The 14,909-nt window shown below is 35.0% G+C and overlaps 1 protein-coding gene across 2 annotated transcripts in view; it reads left to right on the forward strand.

Moving 5' to 3' along the window:
* Positions 1-14,909, forward strand: part of ASCC3 (activating signal cointegrator 1 complex subunit 3) — a 259,967-nt gene that overhangs the window by 223,774 nt on the left and 21,284 nt on the right. For both annotated transcript variants that reach the window (XM_050316537.1, XM_050316536.1), the window contains exon 37: positions 14,041-14,265. In XM_050316537.1, the coding sequence (XP_050172494.1) occupies positions 14,041-14,265 (225 nt within the window). The remainder of the gene's footprint in view (positions 1-14,040; positions 14,266-14,909) is intronic.

The raw sequence follows: 14,909 nt of genomic DNA on the forward strand, positions 1-14,909 counted from the left end.
TAAAAGCTTTCAGGGAGCTTAGAGACAGAACAACATGGTATTTGTGTTACAGTGGGGCATACATGTCTGTCTTTCTGTGATGTAAACATGGACTTAAAAGTTTTTTATCCACATACGTCTTCCCTATATTTCTTTCTGAAAATTGATGTGGTCACACTGGCTTGTATTAGGCTAAGTAATTTGGAACTCAGTAGAAAATCTGTCATTGCTGGAGTTCCAGATTTGGAATGTATAAGGAGGAGCTTCATAAAACAGGCACTCTCCATCCCAGATAATAGATAACAAAAGAGTAAAGTTATTAATGCCTTATCTGTCTTTCATTGCCCATTAGGTATTTGTACAATGAGATTCTAGATAACTCTATTAACCTGTAGCTTTATTTTCTGTTCGTCATCGTTGGCACTAAGCAGGGAAATATGCAAGTCTTTGTGAATATTTAAGCTCTCATAGTAAAATAATTTTATTTCTGTATCACAGTGTTATTGCTGATTTGGTCTCCCATTAAGGGGCCACAAAGTTTTCTGACACAGCGATAAACCATCTTTTCAACAGGTCCCTAGTTAGGCACTAGGGTGAATTAATAAGTTACAAAATTTCTGTCCAAGAAGAAGCAAATCTGGTTTTTGTAACATTTTCCTGCAAGCCACGGCAAAAAACATTGCTTTTAGGATATTTTAAGATATTATGTAAAACTGGGTTTCTGTTCTATAGTAATTGCAGAAAAAAATCAGATCGTTCTTCCTAAGTCATTTTCTACTTTAAAATTACATTTGTGTTTAATTTCGAAGAAAATAAAGGTGCTACTGTGAGTTTCTTCAAGGCATAAAAGCACAGCAAGACTGTATTCATTACATTACTCTTTCTGAATATGACATTTCAGTGTCAAGAATAGAAATACTTTATAATGTAAAATTTATATCAGATGAAAATCAATTATGTTACATGCTAACCTTTACAGAACTTCCATATTTGATTTCACATCTATCGTACGTTCTCAACAATATGAACATGACTGCTGTGGACACTCTGCAAATAGGAAGAGGCCTCAGCCATTATGCATATTTTAGTGACCCCTTGTAATAGAAGAAAACTGTTATCTCTTACCATTAAATCTTTTCTTTACAATAAATCCATACCAAGGACTGTTCAATGCATAAATTTCATCCAAACACAGTCATTCCCAGGATCATGTACTTAATTTTTATGCATTCTATATTTGCTGGATTTTAATATTTTAAAACATTTGTGCTTCAGTTCCCACTTGAAACATCTAAATGGTATCACAGTGTGTTTAATAAAACAGTTTAAATTTGAAAATGGTGTTTGGGTTCATGAAAATAAAACAAAATATTATAGTGAATTTTAATAGCATCCAAATTTGATATTCAAAAATATTTTGTATTTGGCAGAAAAAGTACTTACATGAATACTCACACACTCAATTAGTCTTGATTTTTCTCTAGTCCCAGTAGATGGAGCAGTTTTTAATGTTGCTGTAGTAATTGGATATAGTAATTTTTTTCTAACATCATGACACAGCTGTTTCCTATTTTTCTTTTTCCAAATGATTGTTTGGTTTTTAGTTTGAAAACATCATATGCCGCCTGCCTTTCCAGAAAAGCACAGTCCGTTGGTAAATCAGGGTAACAATGCCCACCACTGACAGCTAACTGAACATGGCATAAGTCTTCCATTTTTATGACATCAATAAGAAAGAATTACAGTCAAAACCAGAAAATATAAAACTTGCCCATCTTCAATATGCATGGCATTCTAACCTGCGATTAACAAATCTCCTTTTTTTCTTGCCAATCATCTTTCTCAATTTCTGTCATTATGTGCCATTTAAAAAACAACAACAACAACAACAACAAAAAGCCTGAATCCATATTCAGGAAAGTTAAAACCCATTTTGAAGTTGTAGTTAAAGGCTTTTGACATACATTTCCCATGAGGAAGGCCATAAAACAAGAACTGTTATCTTGGATATAATAAATGTTTTTGTTTAGGTTTGTTTTTTTTTGTTTTGATTGCAGTGCAACATCCAAGGGAAAAACTTCTGAAAGTGTACATAGGTGTGGTAGTGGAAGGCAGTAGCCTCAGGCTATATCCCCATTTCAAACAGCTGCTTCTGTCAGAAAAATGAGGAAATAAATTCCTTTAACAGGAGCTATAGATGCAGTTATAGCAACAAAACACCCATGTATACCAATGGAAATTATTTTGATGAGCCAGGAGCTATTACAGTTGTATGTGCTAGGGTAGACAAAAGTTCTGTCCTGGTCCTGTACTTAAAAATGTGAATGTTGGCTGCCATCGGTGGCAAATCAGTGTTTGTCCTTGGTAGGTACAGTAGAAGCAAGTTCAGTGATAGCAAGCTTGATATAACTGACTGCTCAAACCTGCAGGCAATTCAACCATGGAACATTTGTTTATTTGTTTGTTTGTTTTAGCACAAACACCTTTTTCTTATCACTTGGCAGTTAGAATTATAGCCTTCATCATGCAAGATTTCGAATTAGGCATAATTGCGTACATGCAACCATACTTTGCAAAGTATTCATACAGCAAATGAAATGGCTTTTTTTTTCAGAAGTCTTGTCATATGCCTTGATTTTCAAAAATAAAATATATTTGTTGAAATAATGTTTGCATTTGTTGAAAAAAAAACCTGCAGTTCTAAACAGGATCTTCATTAAGGTAAAGCTGAACATTTTGTAATTTGCAATACTACTTTGGTAAATGTCTGTGTTCTTATGCCCCAAGTACTCCTGAAGGCAGTCTTATAAGTTCAGTGTGCTTTTAGCAGGTCAGTTCAAGTTCTGCCTACTTTCTTCCTCTCAATTTGTAATTAAAGCACCATAAGCAAATTTAGGCCTTCTGCAGCCTGCAGTTCTTTTGTCTTTACTGGCTTCTAGGGAATGCCTTTGCTTCTGATAGAATTATACATTTGTACAATAAATTATAACAGTTAACAATCATATAGCTGATGAATTTGTTTTCACAGAGTAGAGTGACACCAACTGGGCCATGCAGACTGCTGTTTAAAGGCACAAAAGTGTTCTTGTCTGTCAGCAAAGAAGTTATTGCTTATAAAACTGTTAAGAAGGAAGATGACAAATTGTTGCCTGTTCTCTGATTGGAACAGAAACTTCAGGATAAGGATTGGTTTGGCTGAAATAATTACATCATACATCATATCAGATTGGTATCCAGCATATATTGTTCCTTTAGCATAGTACTTAAAAAAAAAGAAGGACATAAGAGGATTACTGATCAGTCCTTAATGAAGTATCTGACACTTGTATTTTCCTATTTACATTTAAATTCTTTCTTTGTGTAATTTTCTTCCTTTTTTTTTTTCCTTATGGGACCTGTCTAGCTTCAGAAATTGAATTTTATTTTAAATTTTGATGTTATGTATTATCAGAGATGAACTTTTAAGAAATCTGCCTCTTCTTTGGTTTGTCTAATATTTACAAGATGTTTATTTCACATTTACTTATGTTTACTTCCTGTAATGTTAGAAGAAATTGCAGAGGGATTTTTGCTACTAAAAGGCCCAAACTTTTCTTAGCATTTTGAAATTGGAAATTTGGTGTACTATGAGAAGGTTGCTTTTAGGGAATAAACAGTTGCAGATATTAAGCCTCTGCAGCTTAATAAATGTGATCCAGGCATCAGTCAAAATATTAGAATTGATGTATGGGAAAACAGTCAAATTATGCACTTTTTAAAGTATTTTTTCCTGTAGTAATGCTCAAATACAGCTTTCCTTAATTTTTAGTAGGTCATTGTCCTATTTGCCATGGAAGAGTCAAATCAGACATCACCAGTTTGATTGGGTTCCCCACATGCCAGTTTCCACTGCCTTCCATTTCTGTCTTCCAAGTGGAAAAGACTAGCAAACCAGCAGAGATTATTCAAACTACTAGTTTTAAGAAAGAGTAAATATCTCAAGTCTATACCTGTCACATTATAGGGTGAGAAAATAGCTAAAATCCCTCTCACAACAGGCCTCTTAAATGTTTCTCCTGGCAAAGTGAAGGCATGTCACCATGTTCGCTTATAATGTGTGTGCATGCATGTCTCTTGACAAAGTATTTTTTAGGTACCACTGATGCACACAGTTTTAAACAATTTTATCTTAAACATATTAAATCATTGAATGCACAGTATTTTGTAGGTTAAGGAGAGGAATTTCATCTGTTTTATCATTTGCTCAAGTTAATAAGTAACATGAGGTACAGATAACAGAATATTTTTTCCTTTGTATATAATTGTTTTAATATTTACTATATGTAGTCATATAAGATGCTAATTTTTAATACTTCTTTAGCTATAAGAATGCATGTTTGCTTTCTCTTGATTCACACAGAACAGATGGATGCTTGACTGCCTGCTAATCCACAGCTGGAATGGTTTCAGCGGTTTCCACGTTGCTGGGTTAGAGTGGCTTTTCTAGTGGACTGAGAGGGCAGCAAGAGAGGGATATCATTATTCATCAGTATCCCAGTGGGATCGCTGCCAGCAGAGATTAATTTTTTCTGTTATGCTTGTAAAACAAGCTCAGGTGGAGTCTCTAATCCTCAGGGCACGGGTGGCAGATCAAGGAAGATGCTACAAAGCTAGTTAATTTTCAGATTCTAGGGGAAACAGAAGCTCTGTTAGATGTATAAATACATGATTGCAAATTTAAGTAGCTCAAATCCAAATGGGATCTTCCTAGACATCTGGTCCTGAAAACCTCAGTTTTCTTTGTCTTTTAAAAGGAGTTCTTAAAACTTTACACTAGAGCCAAAATTTCTGCAAGTCTCTTAATCATCAGTTATCTTTCCAATTTTTTTTTTTTAATACAGCTCTTACAGTTCACTTTAGATTAATACCTTTATTTACAGGTCAGAAAGACCTGGTATAAGTCTGTGTAGAAACACTGAGTTTACAATATTCTCAAAAATTTGTGTGCAGTGAACATCACCAAGAAAAATTATCACTTGCCATCCAAAAAGGATTAAATCTACACTAGGAATGTATGGTATGTCCCATTCCAGTAACAGCATGTTCTGTTAAGGTCAAGTGTGGTACAAGGGCATTTTTGCCATGTTACTCTTTGTATCAGACCTGTGGTCATTCATGACAGAAATGTTGATAGAACTTCCTCAAATCAAGCACCCCAAAATGCTGACAGATATTCTATTTGTTTAATAGACTTCAAAATATTTTTTCTTTACTGACTTTTTTGCTTCCTCAGTGATTATCCTTCTTTCTCACCCTTGTAATTACCAGTGTCTTCCATCTCTGTATTTCCTTGTAGCTCTTAAGTTCTCCAAAACATTTGGTCAGATTTTCAAGCAATGTTAATCCACATAGCTACTGAAATGAGTGGAGATGTGCCAGTTTTTATCAGCAGGGAACTACCCTTTTTGAAATTTACTTGCAGCAGCTGTCATTTCCTCTTAGACTTGTGTTTTTTTATTATAATATTAAACTATTTTCATTTAAAAGTGATCAGAGTTAGACCAGTAGCACTGGCTTGCTGAAAAGACATTGTTCATGTAGGCACCTTCCAAGTTTCCCATATATTTCTGCCAGTTCATATTGTTCTTCTATTATTCTGGCTTTGAGCCTCTCTTGAACAGAGACTGCTACTCATTTCACCACATGTTGACAGGTATTCATGCCTGTGAACTTTTTATTCCCTTTGTCTCTGGTCACATAGTAGTCTAGATCCGGAATTTAATCCAGTACAAAAATGCAGCAGTGTGCATTTGCGGCTCCCCACTAGGGGAGCTACCACAGGTCAGCAGATTTGAAATCCAGTTTTCAACACACAGAGCTTTTACAGCTTACCATTAACATATACTGTATATAGGGGCTCCATTTCACATAAAAAAATTAGTAGCAGTCCTGTCTCCATGCAGAGTAGCATTAACTTAATGCAGAGATCTGTTAACTTCTTCCCTGCATCTGGGCTCTGCACTGGAAGATCCCAATGGAGGTTCAAAGCCAAAGATGGAAAATGACTGATCGCTTTCCCAGGAAAGCTCTGTGCCAGGATTTGCTGTTACAATTTTTATTGCTATCATCATCTCAATCAGTAGTTGGGCCAGCTAATTCAGCCAAGCTCAGTTTCAAAATGTGGACAGACGTCCAAATGGAACTGAAGTAGATTTCTCATGACAATCAGACTTCTGAATGTATAGTCAGAGAGATTTTCCCAGTTTTGTGTTAGCACATTACTGAGTTCATGCACTGAAAAGCTTTTCTGTATTAGTCTAATACAGTCAGTTTCAGTACAACCAGAATCAGTCAGTTTTAAATCTTTCTTATAATATGACTTGAGATTACAGGCAAAGTAAGTTGTGGGTCACTGCCCCATCTAGGTTTTAAGATTAAAAATAAATGAAGTGATGATAACACATGCAGAATGTGCTGGTTCAAAGCATTTTCATAAGAAGTAATCAGAAAATTCAGGCCTATTGGAGAGGCAAAAACTCAAATATACCATTTACAGCAATAAAATGTAACAATTCTCTCACATTATGATAATTCACTTTATAAATGGAATTTATAACATTCCATTTATATTTCTTTGCTGTGGTCAAAGTAACTTATTCTAGGCGAATAATGTGTATTCAGTTTCGGATGTTTGCCCTTATTTTTGACCAACTTTAGTCTTCTTTTGCATTTATTTTTCATTAAATTATGCAAGTGTTACAGCCTTACTTATAAGCAATAATTTAACTTAGTAACCAGAGAGGGAACTAAAGCCCTATCTATGAAAATTGTATAGGCTTAATACTATGAAGGTACCTATACATTCAGGGGAAAATGTATTTTTAGAACAGGTATTATTAGGACTGATCAAAAAAAAGTAGTGCTGAATTATGTTTATGATCATAACCTTTATGAAATACGGATTGTGAAAGTTAGGACTTAAAAACATTAATTCGTTCTTTGTTTTAATGTTCTAGTAAAGTATGCAACTTAAAAAAAGAAATTATCCTGAAACAGAATGGTTCCCTAAATTTATTTTTTAACATTTGATAAAATAATTGCAATGATTGTATTATCTGTTACTGTGTCTTCCCCTACACTGAAACTCAGCTTCTCTAATATGCTTAAGAAACTAGAAAAGACAGGGGAAATCAACTTTCAAGTTAGTATAGAACTCCTAAGAACTTGTTTTCCATGTCAAATTATTGTTATTTTATATAATCCTCCCTCTCCTGCTTGTGTATTCTTTTATCACCTCCATGCTGAAGCAGAGGTCTGTAATTTAACTTTGTACTTTAGAAGTTCCCATATCTGCCAGGTCACTCTCTGCTCCTGGTAGCTAATATTGCTGACCTCCTATTGCTCTGTGCTCAGTGGCAAAGGTCTTCTAGACTCCTGACCTCTGGTCATCAGGAATGTCATCAGTAGTTTGTAGTTTGGATGTTTTAAGTAAGAGGTGAACTTGTGAAATCTAAACCCTTCAGGGGGTTTTTAAGTGATCACTCAACTGTTTCATGGCTCTAGCTTGTACTTTTTATGATGTCTGTAATTGCAAAATTTGTGGTGTTTATCATATGCAAGTATGGAAAAGCAAAAATCAAAGACTTGCCTGTTTAAACTGAAAAGTTTGAGAATACAATTAATATATGAGTTCTCTGATCACTAGTATGAGAATTTTATAAGAATTGTAAGAACTTTTAACTTGTATGTTCCTATAATTATGTTTCTAGATCCCATTGCGGAAATGTGCCCATTTTAAATCCTGAAAGATAGTTACAAACTAATGTTTAAAACATAATAGATTTGCATAATTGCATGTTGATGGGTATACAACTTTCTCTCTTTAACTTCTCATGCTCAACTGGAAATTTCCAGTGTCTGCTCTGGTGAGTCTTAAATCTGGAGACAGAGCCCAGGGTAGCCCAGCCTCACTGTTTTGCTCTTACTTAATTAATTGGGTTAACTTTACTATTTGAATTCTATACTTCTTTTTTCGTTTTGTTTTGTTGTTTGTTTGGGTTTTTTTGACACATATCTATTATCTCTAAAAGTGCATTTAACACTAATTAGATAATAAATTTAAAAAGTGACTATTTGTTTCAAAAAGATACTGAGCAGGTCTTTTTCCCTTGGACAACGTTCTCAATCCTACGCATATCTGTTTTCTTCCTGTCATTTTTGCAAAAGTAGAGAGTGGAGAGTGCTCTAATGGAGTGCTAGAGAAGTGACAAGATCATTTTCCTATTGCCCAAGCTGGAGTGGAGTGTTAGGACAAAGTCCACAGTGAGAGATGCCCTTTTCCACAGCCAGGGACAGCTGCTGCCTAGGGGATGTGGCTTTGACTCCTCTGGTACTCAGGGGCTGGCACAGGGCTTTGCTTTCTGCCTTTCCTCCCTGACAGCCACCTACCCTGGAAAAGAAGGGTTGGGAAGGCTCCCATTGGAAAGGAGCTGCCCTGCAGGGTTGGCTCCAGTATAGTGGATACCATTTGATAGCACTGCCACATATGCATGCAGTTGACAAGGAAAGATATTACACAGTATATGAAGGTGAGGAGCCTATTTATAAATATGGTGTCTGTGTTGAATTACAGTATCATGTAGTAAATATCTTGCTTGAAAAATTTCATTGCCTTCTTTTGCATCATATTACCCCATCTTTAAGATCTCTACAAAACTTCAGTCTGCTCTGTGGTTTAGCAGAGCCTGCCAGGCTATCCTGGAAATCTGAAATGCTACTTCTGCAAAGTTTGTCTTAAAAGTATATTTTTACATGGGTAAAATAGAATGAGCTGGTAGAAATGACAGGGGTTTTTTTCCTTTTAGTCAATAACATGAATCTTGAAAACATGCATCATGCTTGTTCTTAAAACTTGTAACTAGTAACATATGTTTATAACTGTCTTTTAACAGGAATATTGTCCTAGGTCTTTTACAGCTAAGAGTAAAAAAACACCCCAAATGTTTTAAACTTTGGAAGTTGGAATTGTGTCCTATAAAACTGAGACCAAAACACATACGTTTATAGGCTACCAATAAATAGGAGTTTATAATGGAATCACTAACAAAGTTAAACTTTTCAGAGCAGTAATTCTAGCAAGGACTTCTTCCAATTCCATTTTTCAATCTACTTTGCTTTTTAGTATGAGCTGAAAAACAAATTTTTAGTCAGTTTGGGCTTCTTTCTTCTTTTTCCTCTTTTTAAAGCACATTTCCTCACATTTATTTGTTTTCTGAATATAAATGTAAGTTTGATTATGTTCTAGCTGCCTGTCAGGATAAATCTGTATAAATTTAACATCTTTACTTATAAGTCAAACTCACATTTGAAAATGTGATGGTAAAATATAGTATAATTATATCAGTTAATTTAAATAATTTTCATAGTATATAGCTGTGTCATTCCTGTGTCACATAATATGGCCTTGTGCTCTTGGAAGAAGCATGGGCAAAGGAAGATTAGCTTGGGAACTTAAGAAATTCTCTTATTTTCCTCATGGTACAGGTAACAGGATCAAATGAAATTTTTGTCAGCACACAAGTGGAAATATATGTGTATATATAAAAAAATGGAAATAATTTTGAATGGTTTTAAGTACAGGAGCTCAAGTATCCTCAAAGAAAGAATTTGTGAATCTGTTATGAGACAGACCCCATTATCTAGCTGCTCACAAACTATCAGTCCTTGTTATTTCTCTATTTTGACCATGCTGCTTGTCTCCATGCTATATTAAGGATAACACAGATATCATCCAAATGAGGACAGCTACAGACTGCTTCAAATTTTGGATTCTAGCTGCCTCCTATATACTGTAGCACAATGTAGCAGGTCAGGATGGTGTAATAGAACACGCTGTATCAATTTGTACAATTGCACAAAATACAAAAGCCAGTTATGTAATAGTACTATTGTTGAATTTATATATGCCTATCCAGTTACCAAAAGATCAAAAAATGCTGTTTGCATTTGCAAAAATAAGTTGCATATTGACAACTTTCAAATTCTGGTAGCAGAGAACTAAAATTTACTTCATAATGTATTATTATTGCTAACTGCAGAACAGCCATAAAACCCCCCACATTTATTTATTGCAGCACTTTTGTTGTTGTTGTTGTTCATTCTATGCACAAATGATGATTTTTGCAGTCCTTCAGCTTGTACTTAGACCACAAGAAGCTTATGTAATTTAAACCAAGTTGCAGGTATAGAGACTGTAATTACTGTATTAGCTAAAATGATCCTCATCTTTTCTCTTTTTTTTATTATTTTGGTATTTACTTTTAGTACTAGTTTACTGCAAGGTTTTTTAATACTTTAGCTTAACAACTGTTACTTTTTATAACACATTTTCTCAGAATGCTTTTCCCTAGTTTCTTTCTTCATCAGAAACTACAGAGAGAGCAAAACGTTGTAAGTTTGTTAAAGTTAAGAATATGATGTGTTTGGGTTCACAGTATCTATATAAAGAAAAGGAACATACAGGCAGTCAGTCAATTCTGAGGCAGTTTCAGTAACAACATTGTAAAGAAAAGACTACTGGTTCAGCTCTGGAATGTGAGAAACTATTTTTGGTTTATTTTAGACCCTCATTGTTACAATTTAATCAACTGCTCTTTAAAGTCTAGAACTCATTAACTTTATAAGTTTTACTGTTCCCATGACTGAACTTAACTTAAAATATTCAAGTTTACTTTAGTTGTTCACCTTGATCCCATTCCTGTCTGTGGTCCACAAGTATCCTCTTCTCTTCTGTAGACGCGGTGGCAAGATGTAGTTACTTGAGATTTAAAATATTTTAGAAGATTTACATGTAATATAAGTTTATGTTTCATCTCTTACTATAAATCAGTTATTCCAGCCAAACTTACACTTTTTGTGGGTAGAAAGAAAATCAGGAAGTTTTTTAACTCTATGGACGGTGTGGAGCATAGTACTTGCCATGTTGGATACCTTATTTTAATTTCAGTTCAGTCTGACTCCTCAAATGCCTAATAACACCACAAAACTGCAAAAGGTAAATTTTAAGACAGGATGAGTTGTTTACTTTTAGAACTGTTCTAACAGTTCAAATAAAGGATGATGTTAAGTTGCATATTTGGAACACGATGTTGCAGGCAGTGCTCTAAGATGATTCTGTGGCTGGTGTTATGCAGGAAGCAGAATTCAATTACCAGAATAGCCCTTTGGCCTCTTAAAATGTAACTGTTGAGTTTATGCAAGTCTATGTGTGACATTTCTCATTGGCAATGCAAGTTACAGTCTCCTATATGACCATCCTGCATCACATACAGGTTGAAATGTAAGTCTGAGAAGACTGCTGCACCCTTGAAATGATGCAGCAGTCTCTAATGCCCAAAACAAGACATTATTGGGAAAGTCCATCAGAGAAATGTAGGAGAGAGAGATGTGACGTGACTACCAAACACACAATTGCAGAAGCTGTAGCTAAAATTCCTAGTTATCTCCTGGTGTACTCCAAGTTATGAATAACTGTGTAGGTGCTTGTAAACATATTATTTGCACATGGGCTGGAACACTCCTGGTTTAAGAGAAGGAAAAGGGAAAGTGAAAAATGCACAGCAGTGCTTTGTGGTTTACCTATGAAGTTTGTATTGAGTTTCTGGACTTCAGAATGAAGATTAATGATTGATATGTAATTTGATCTGTTTCCTCACCCATGGAAGTAAGAACAGTGTTCAGATAGAATGTACTAAAACCATATATATTATATATTGTGTGGAATAGTTGAAGCTATAGCCTTTGCAGCACAGATTGAGATTCACAATGAAAAGGAAAACTAAAATGAAAAAATATTGAGTGAACAGCAGGGACCATTTGAGGTGATTACAAAGGATGTTTCTTTATTCTGTCTTTTCTTGTGCAACCTGAAAACAGTAGCAGGGGGTTACAAGCAGAGTTCATCACAGAGTTGTCAATCACTGTCATTTAACATTTTGCAATGGAAGATGTCTTTATTCAAGGACAGCTGGGCAAATCAGAGAAACAGATTTGCAGTTAGTAGTCTGTCCAGCCTACACTAAGCAAACAAGGACAGGGCAGACATACTGGCCTCTCACATAAAAATATAATGGACTCTGCTGACCTCAGTGCCCTCCATTCAGCTTCATTCTCAGTTGTATAAAAGCTTCACTACCCATTCTCAATTTCCTTTAATTACCTACATGATGCAGATAAGAAAATGAACCTCACTTACTTACAGTCAATGATCACAAACAGGAAATTAAGTAGGCAAGTTGTTTAAAATAAGAGGAGTGTTTTGGAGGTAAATAAAACATGTGCTGGTGAAGAATTAGGGAAAATGCATTTTCAGGGCATTGGAATTACTCGGCTGATCCTCCTTCTTTCTGCTACCTTTAAACTGCAAAGCAAAATTAAGTAAAAAATCTCCTTGGTAAATATTATTTAAAATATCTTTGAAGAAGAAGCCTGTTAAATAAAAAGAGTGAAGCAAACATGCAGGATTCTATAGGGCTTAAAAAGATTGTGACCTTAGGTTCAGAGAATAAATGACCACAGTTTTCACAAGAGATCTAGCAGAGACATCCAGGATTAAGCCGCAGTTGTCTTTATTCAGTCTTCACTTCTGTGAACTGCAGTTGAGATATGAAATAAACTAATGACATTCTGATTTTTCTTTCCAAAACTTTAATTATCTAATACTTACCATTCCTTTTATATTAATATCACAGTTTAGACAGAGTTTCTTCATGCCATTAAAGAAAAGAGAAAATTTTGAACTGTCAGTTTTCAAAGGGTGAAAAACAGCTATCTAACTCATTTTAGGAATTGCCAAAAAAGGTTCTATGTGTTAGGATATTAATAAGCAAATATGGTACTTTGCAAGTCAATTAGGTAGTTCTAGTAGGTGTTTTAAAATTGCCATTTTTCTTTACCTTACTCTGCATTGGCTACTGTTGCAAATATTTCATTAATATGGATTTGGAGGAAGTCTGACGGGAGATTGAAGACTAAAATGCATACTATTGAATCTGTAGTTTAAGAGGAATATAAAACCCTGAACACTTTAATTTAATGGTTTCTGCTAAGCCTGTAGTTTGGAAAACATTGCCCTTCGGGCTACCCAAATGACTTTTTATTTTATGGCAAAAGAAATACACTCTCTTAAATTCCAGATGGAAAAGATACCACATATTATAAAACTCTTACTTTACTTTCAAGCTTTATACTTTAGAAAGATCATTCTCATTCCAAACAATATGTACACATACATGCACAAGAGGATTTTCTGGAGGAAAAAAAATTGCCAATTAAGTAAAAAAAATTACTCTTTAGCCTAAATTATCATTCTTAGGATGCTTCTGTTGAACTTTCTTTCAGAGACAGTGGATTTCCCTAGCAGGAGAATTAACATCTGTGCTCAGGCTACTGGAATAGTCATACCTGCTCCTCTCAGCCCCAAGGATGTTGCTACTCATAACTACATTTAGATTGCATGTTGGTGTGCAGCTCCTTTTTGCAACAATGAGAAAGTTCTTACACAGCTTTTACTTTGGCATGAATAGCATTAGTCCCACTCTGTAGCACCGAGGATGGTTTTCAGCACTTGCTTACAATTTTGCTCATTGTTTTGATCGCTCATCATCTGTTGCTTAGACACTGACTGCTCAAAATACCGAAAAAATATTTGAAAATAACCTTACCAGAGCTATTCCAAACCTACTGTGTTTTGAATAGAAAGAGAAAAATATAAACCCTGAAAATTGAAAATGTGAATTGTTGACTTCTTTATACCTAAGCTTATAATGTTTTCATGAGCCAACAAGGTAGGCTATCTGTAGAAGGTCATCTTCTACTACTGAATGTATCCAATGAATGTATTTATTTCACTGCTAATATTTTCCTCTTCTCTATTGTTACCATCAACTGTGTGGGAAAAAAAAATTTAAAACCTATAATCTAACTGTAGTAAATTAAATGCATGTACTTTTAATGTCTCAGCAGGGAATAATACTTATTCTGAAGTTAATTACAATACTTAATAATTTATTTCTTTTTTTAAAGAATGCTGATGAGTACACGGATCTGCCTGTGAGACACAATGAAGATCAAATGAACAGTGAACTGGCAAAACACCTTCCAATTGAAGTCAATCCCCATTCATTTGACAGTTCACACACAAAAACACACCTCCTGCTTCAAGCCCACTTCAGTCATGCCATGCTGCCTTGTCCAGATTATGCAACTGATACGAAGACAGTACTGGACCAAGCAATTAGAATATGCCAGGTATCGTGATGCATCTCAGTATATAACTCTTCTTGGTTTACTATTTATTCTTAGAGTGTTGTAGTATTTTGAATATAGAAAAATCTGAAGATTTCTTATAGTGGAGATTTCTTAGAGATTTCTTATAGATGGAGAGCTGGTACAATGTGGTATTACAGCACTGTTTGAGGAGAAACTAGATGCCCATAAAGATTCTCACTTTATAGAACTGGAGGTAAACAAACTTAAGGTAAAAGACAATGGTACTCTGACTGGAAGCACCTGTTGGCATAGGCTCACCTCTACTTTCATACGCAACAGCTTCCTATCTCTGTATCGTGTAATGTTGTATGTAAGTCATTCCCACATGGGTATGTTCCCTCCAAATTGTTATGCTGACCCCCAGGAACCTGTCTCCACCCTCAAGAACCTGTTTCCCCTGGGCACTTTTATTTTTCTATCACCCAAAAGCACTACAGTCACTGCCAAGCATAAATAAAACATGTTTTGGAATGTGATTTTGGATGAGATACAGGGGCTTTCTCTAACCTGTGTACGTCTTTTATGTCCCAATTATCACACAGTGAAAGAGCACGCTTTCAAACTCAGATTTTAAACTCAGTCTGGAGTCTTGTGACTTTTTACAGTTGTAACTGCAGTTGCAA

Source organism: Myiozetetes cayanensis, unplaced genomic scaffold (genome assembly GCF_022539395.1).
Source record: "Myiozetetes cayanensis isolate MyiCay16 unplaced genomic scaffold, myiCay2020 scf2-11, whole genome shotgun sequence".
NCBI classification, from domain to species: domain Eukaryota; kingdom Metazoa; phylum Chordata; class Aves; order Passeriformes; family Tyrannidae; genus Myiozetetes; species Myiozetetes cayanensis.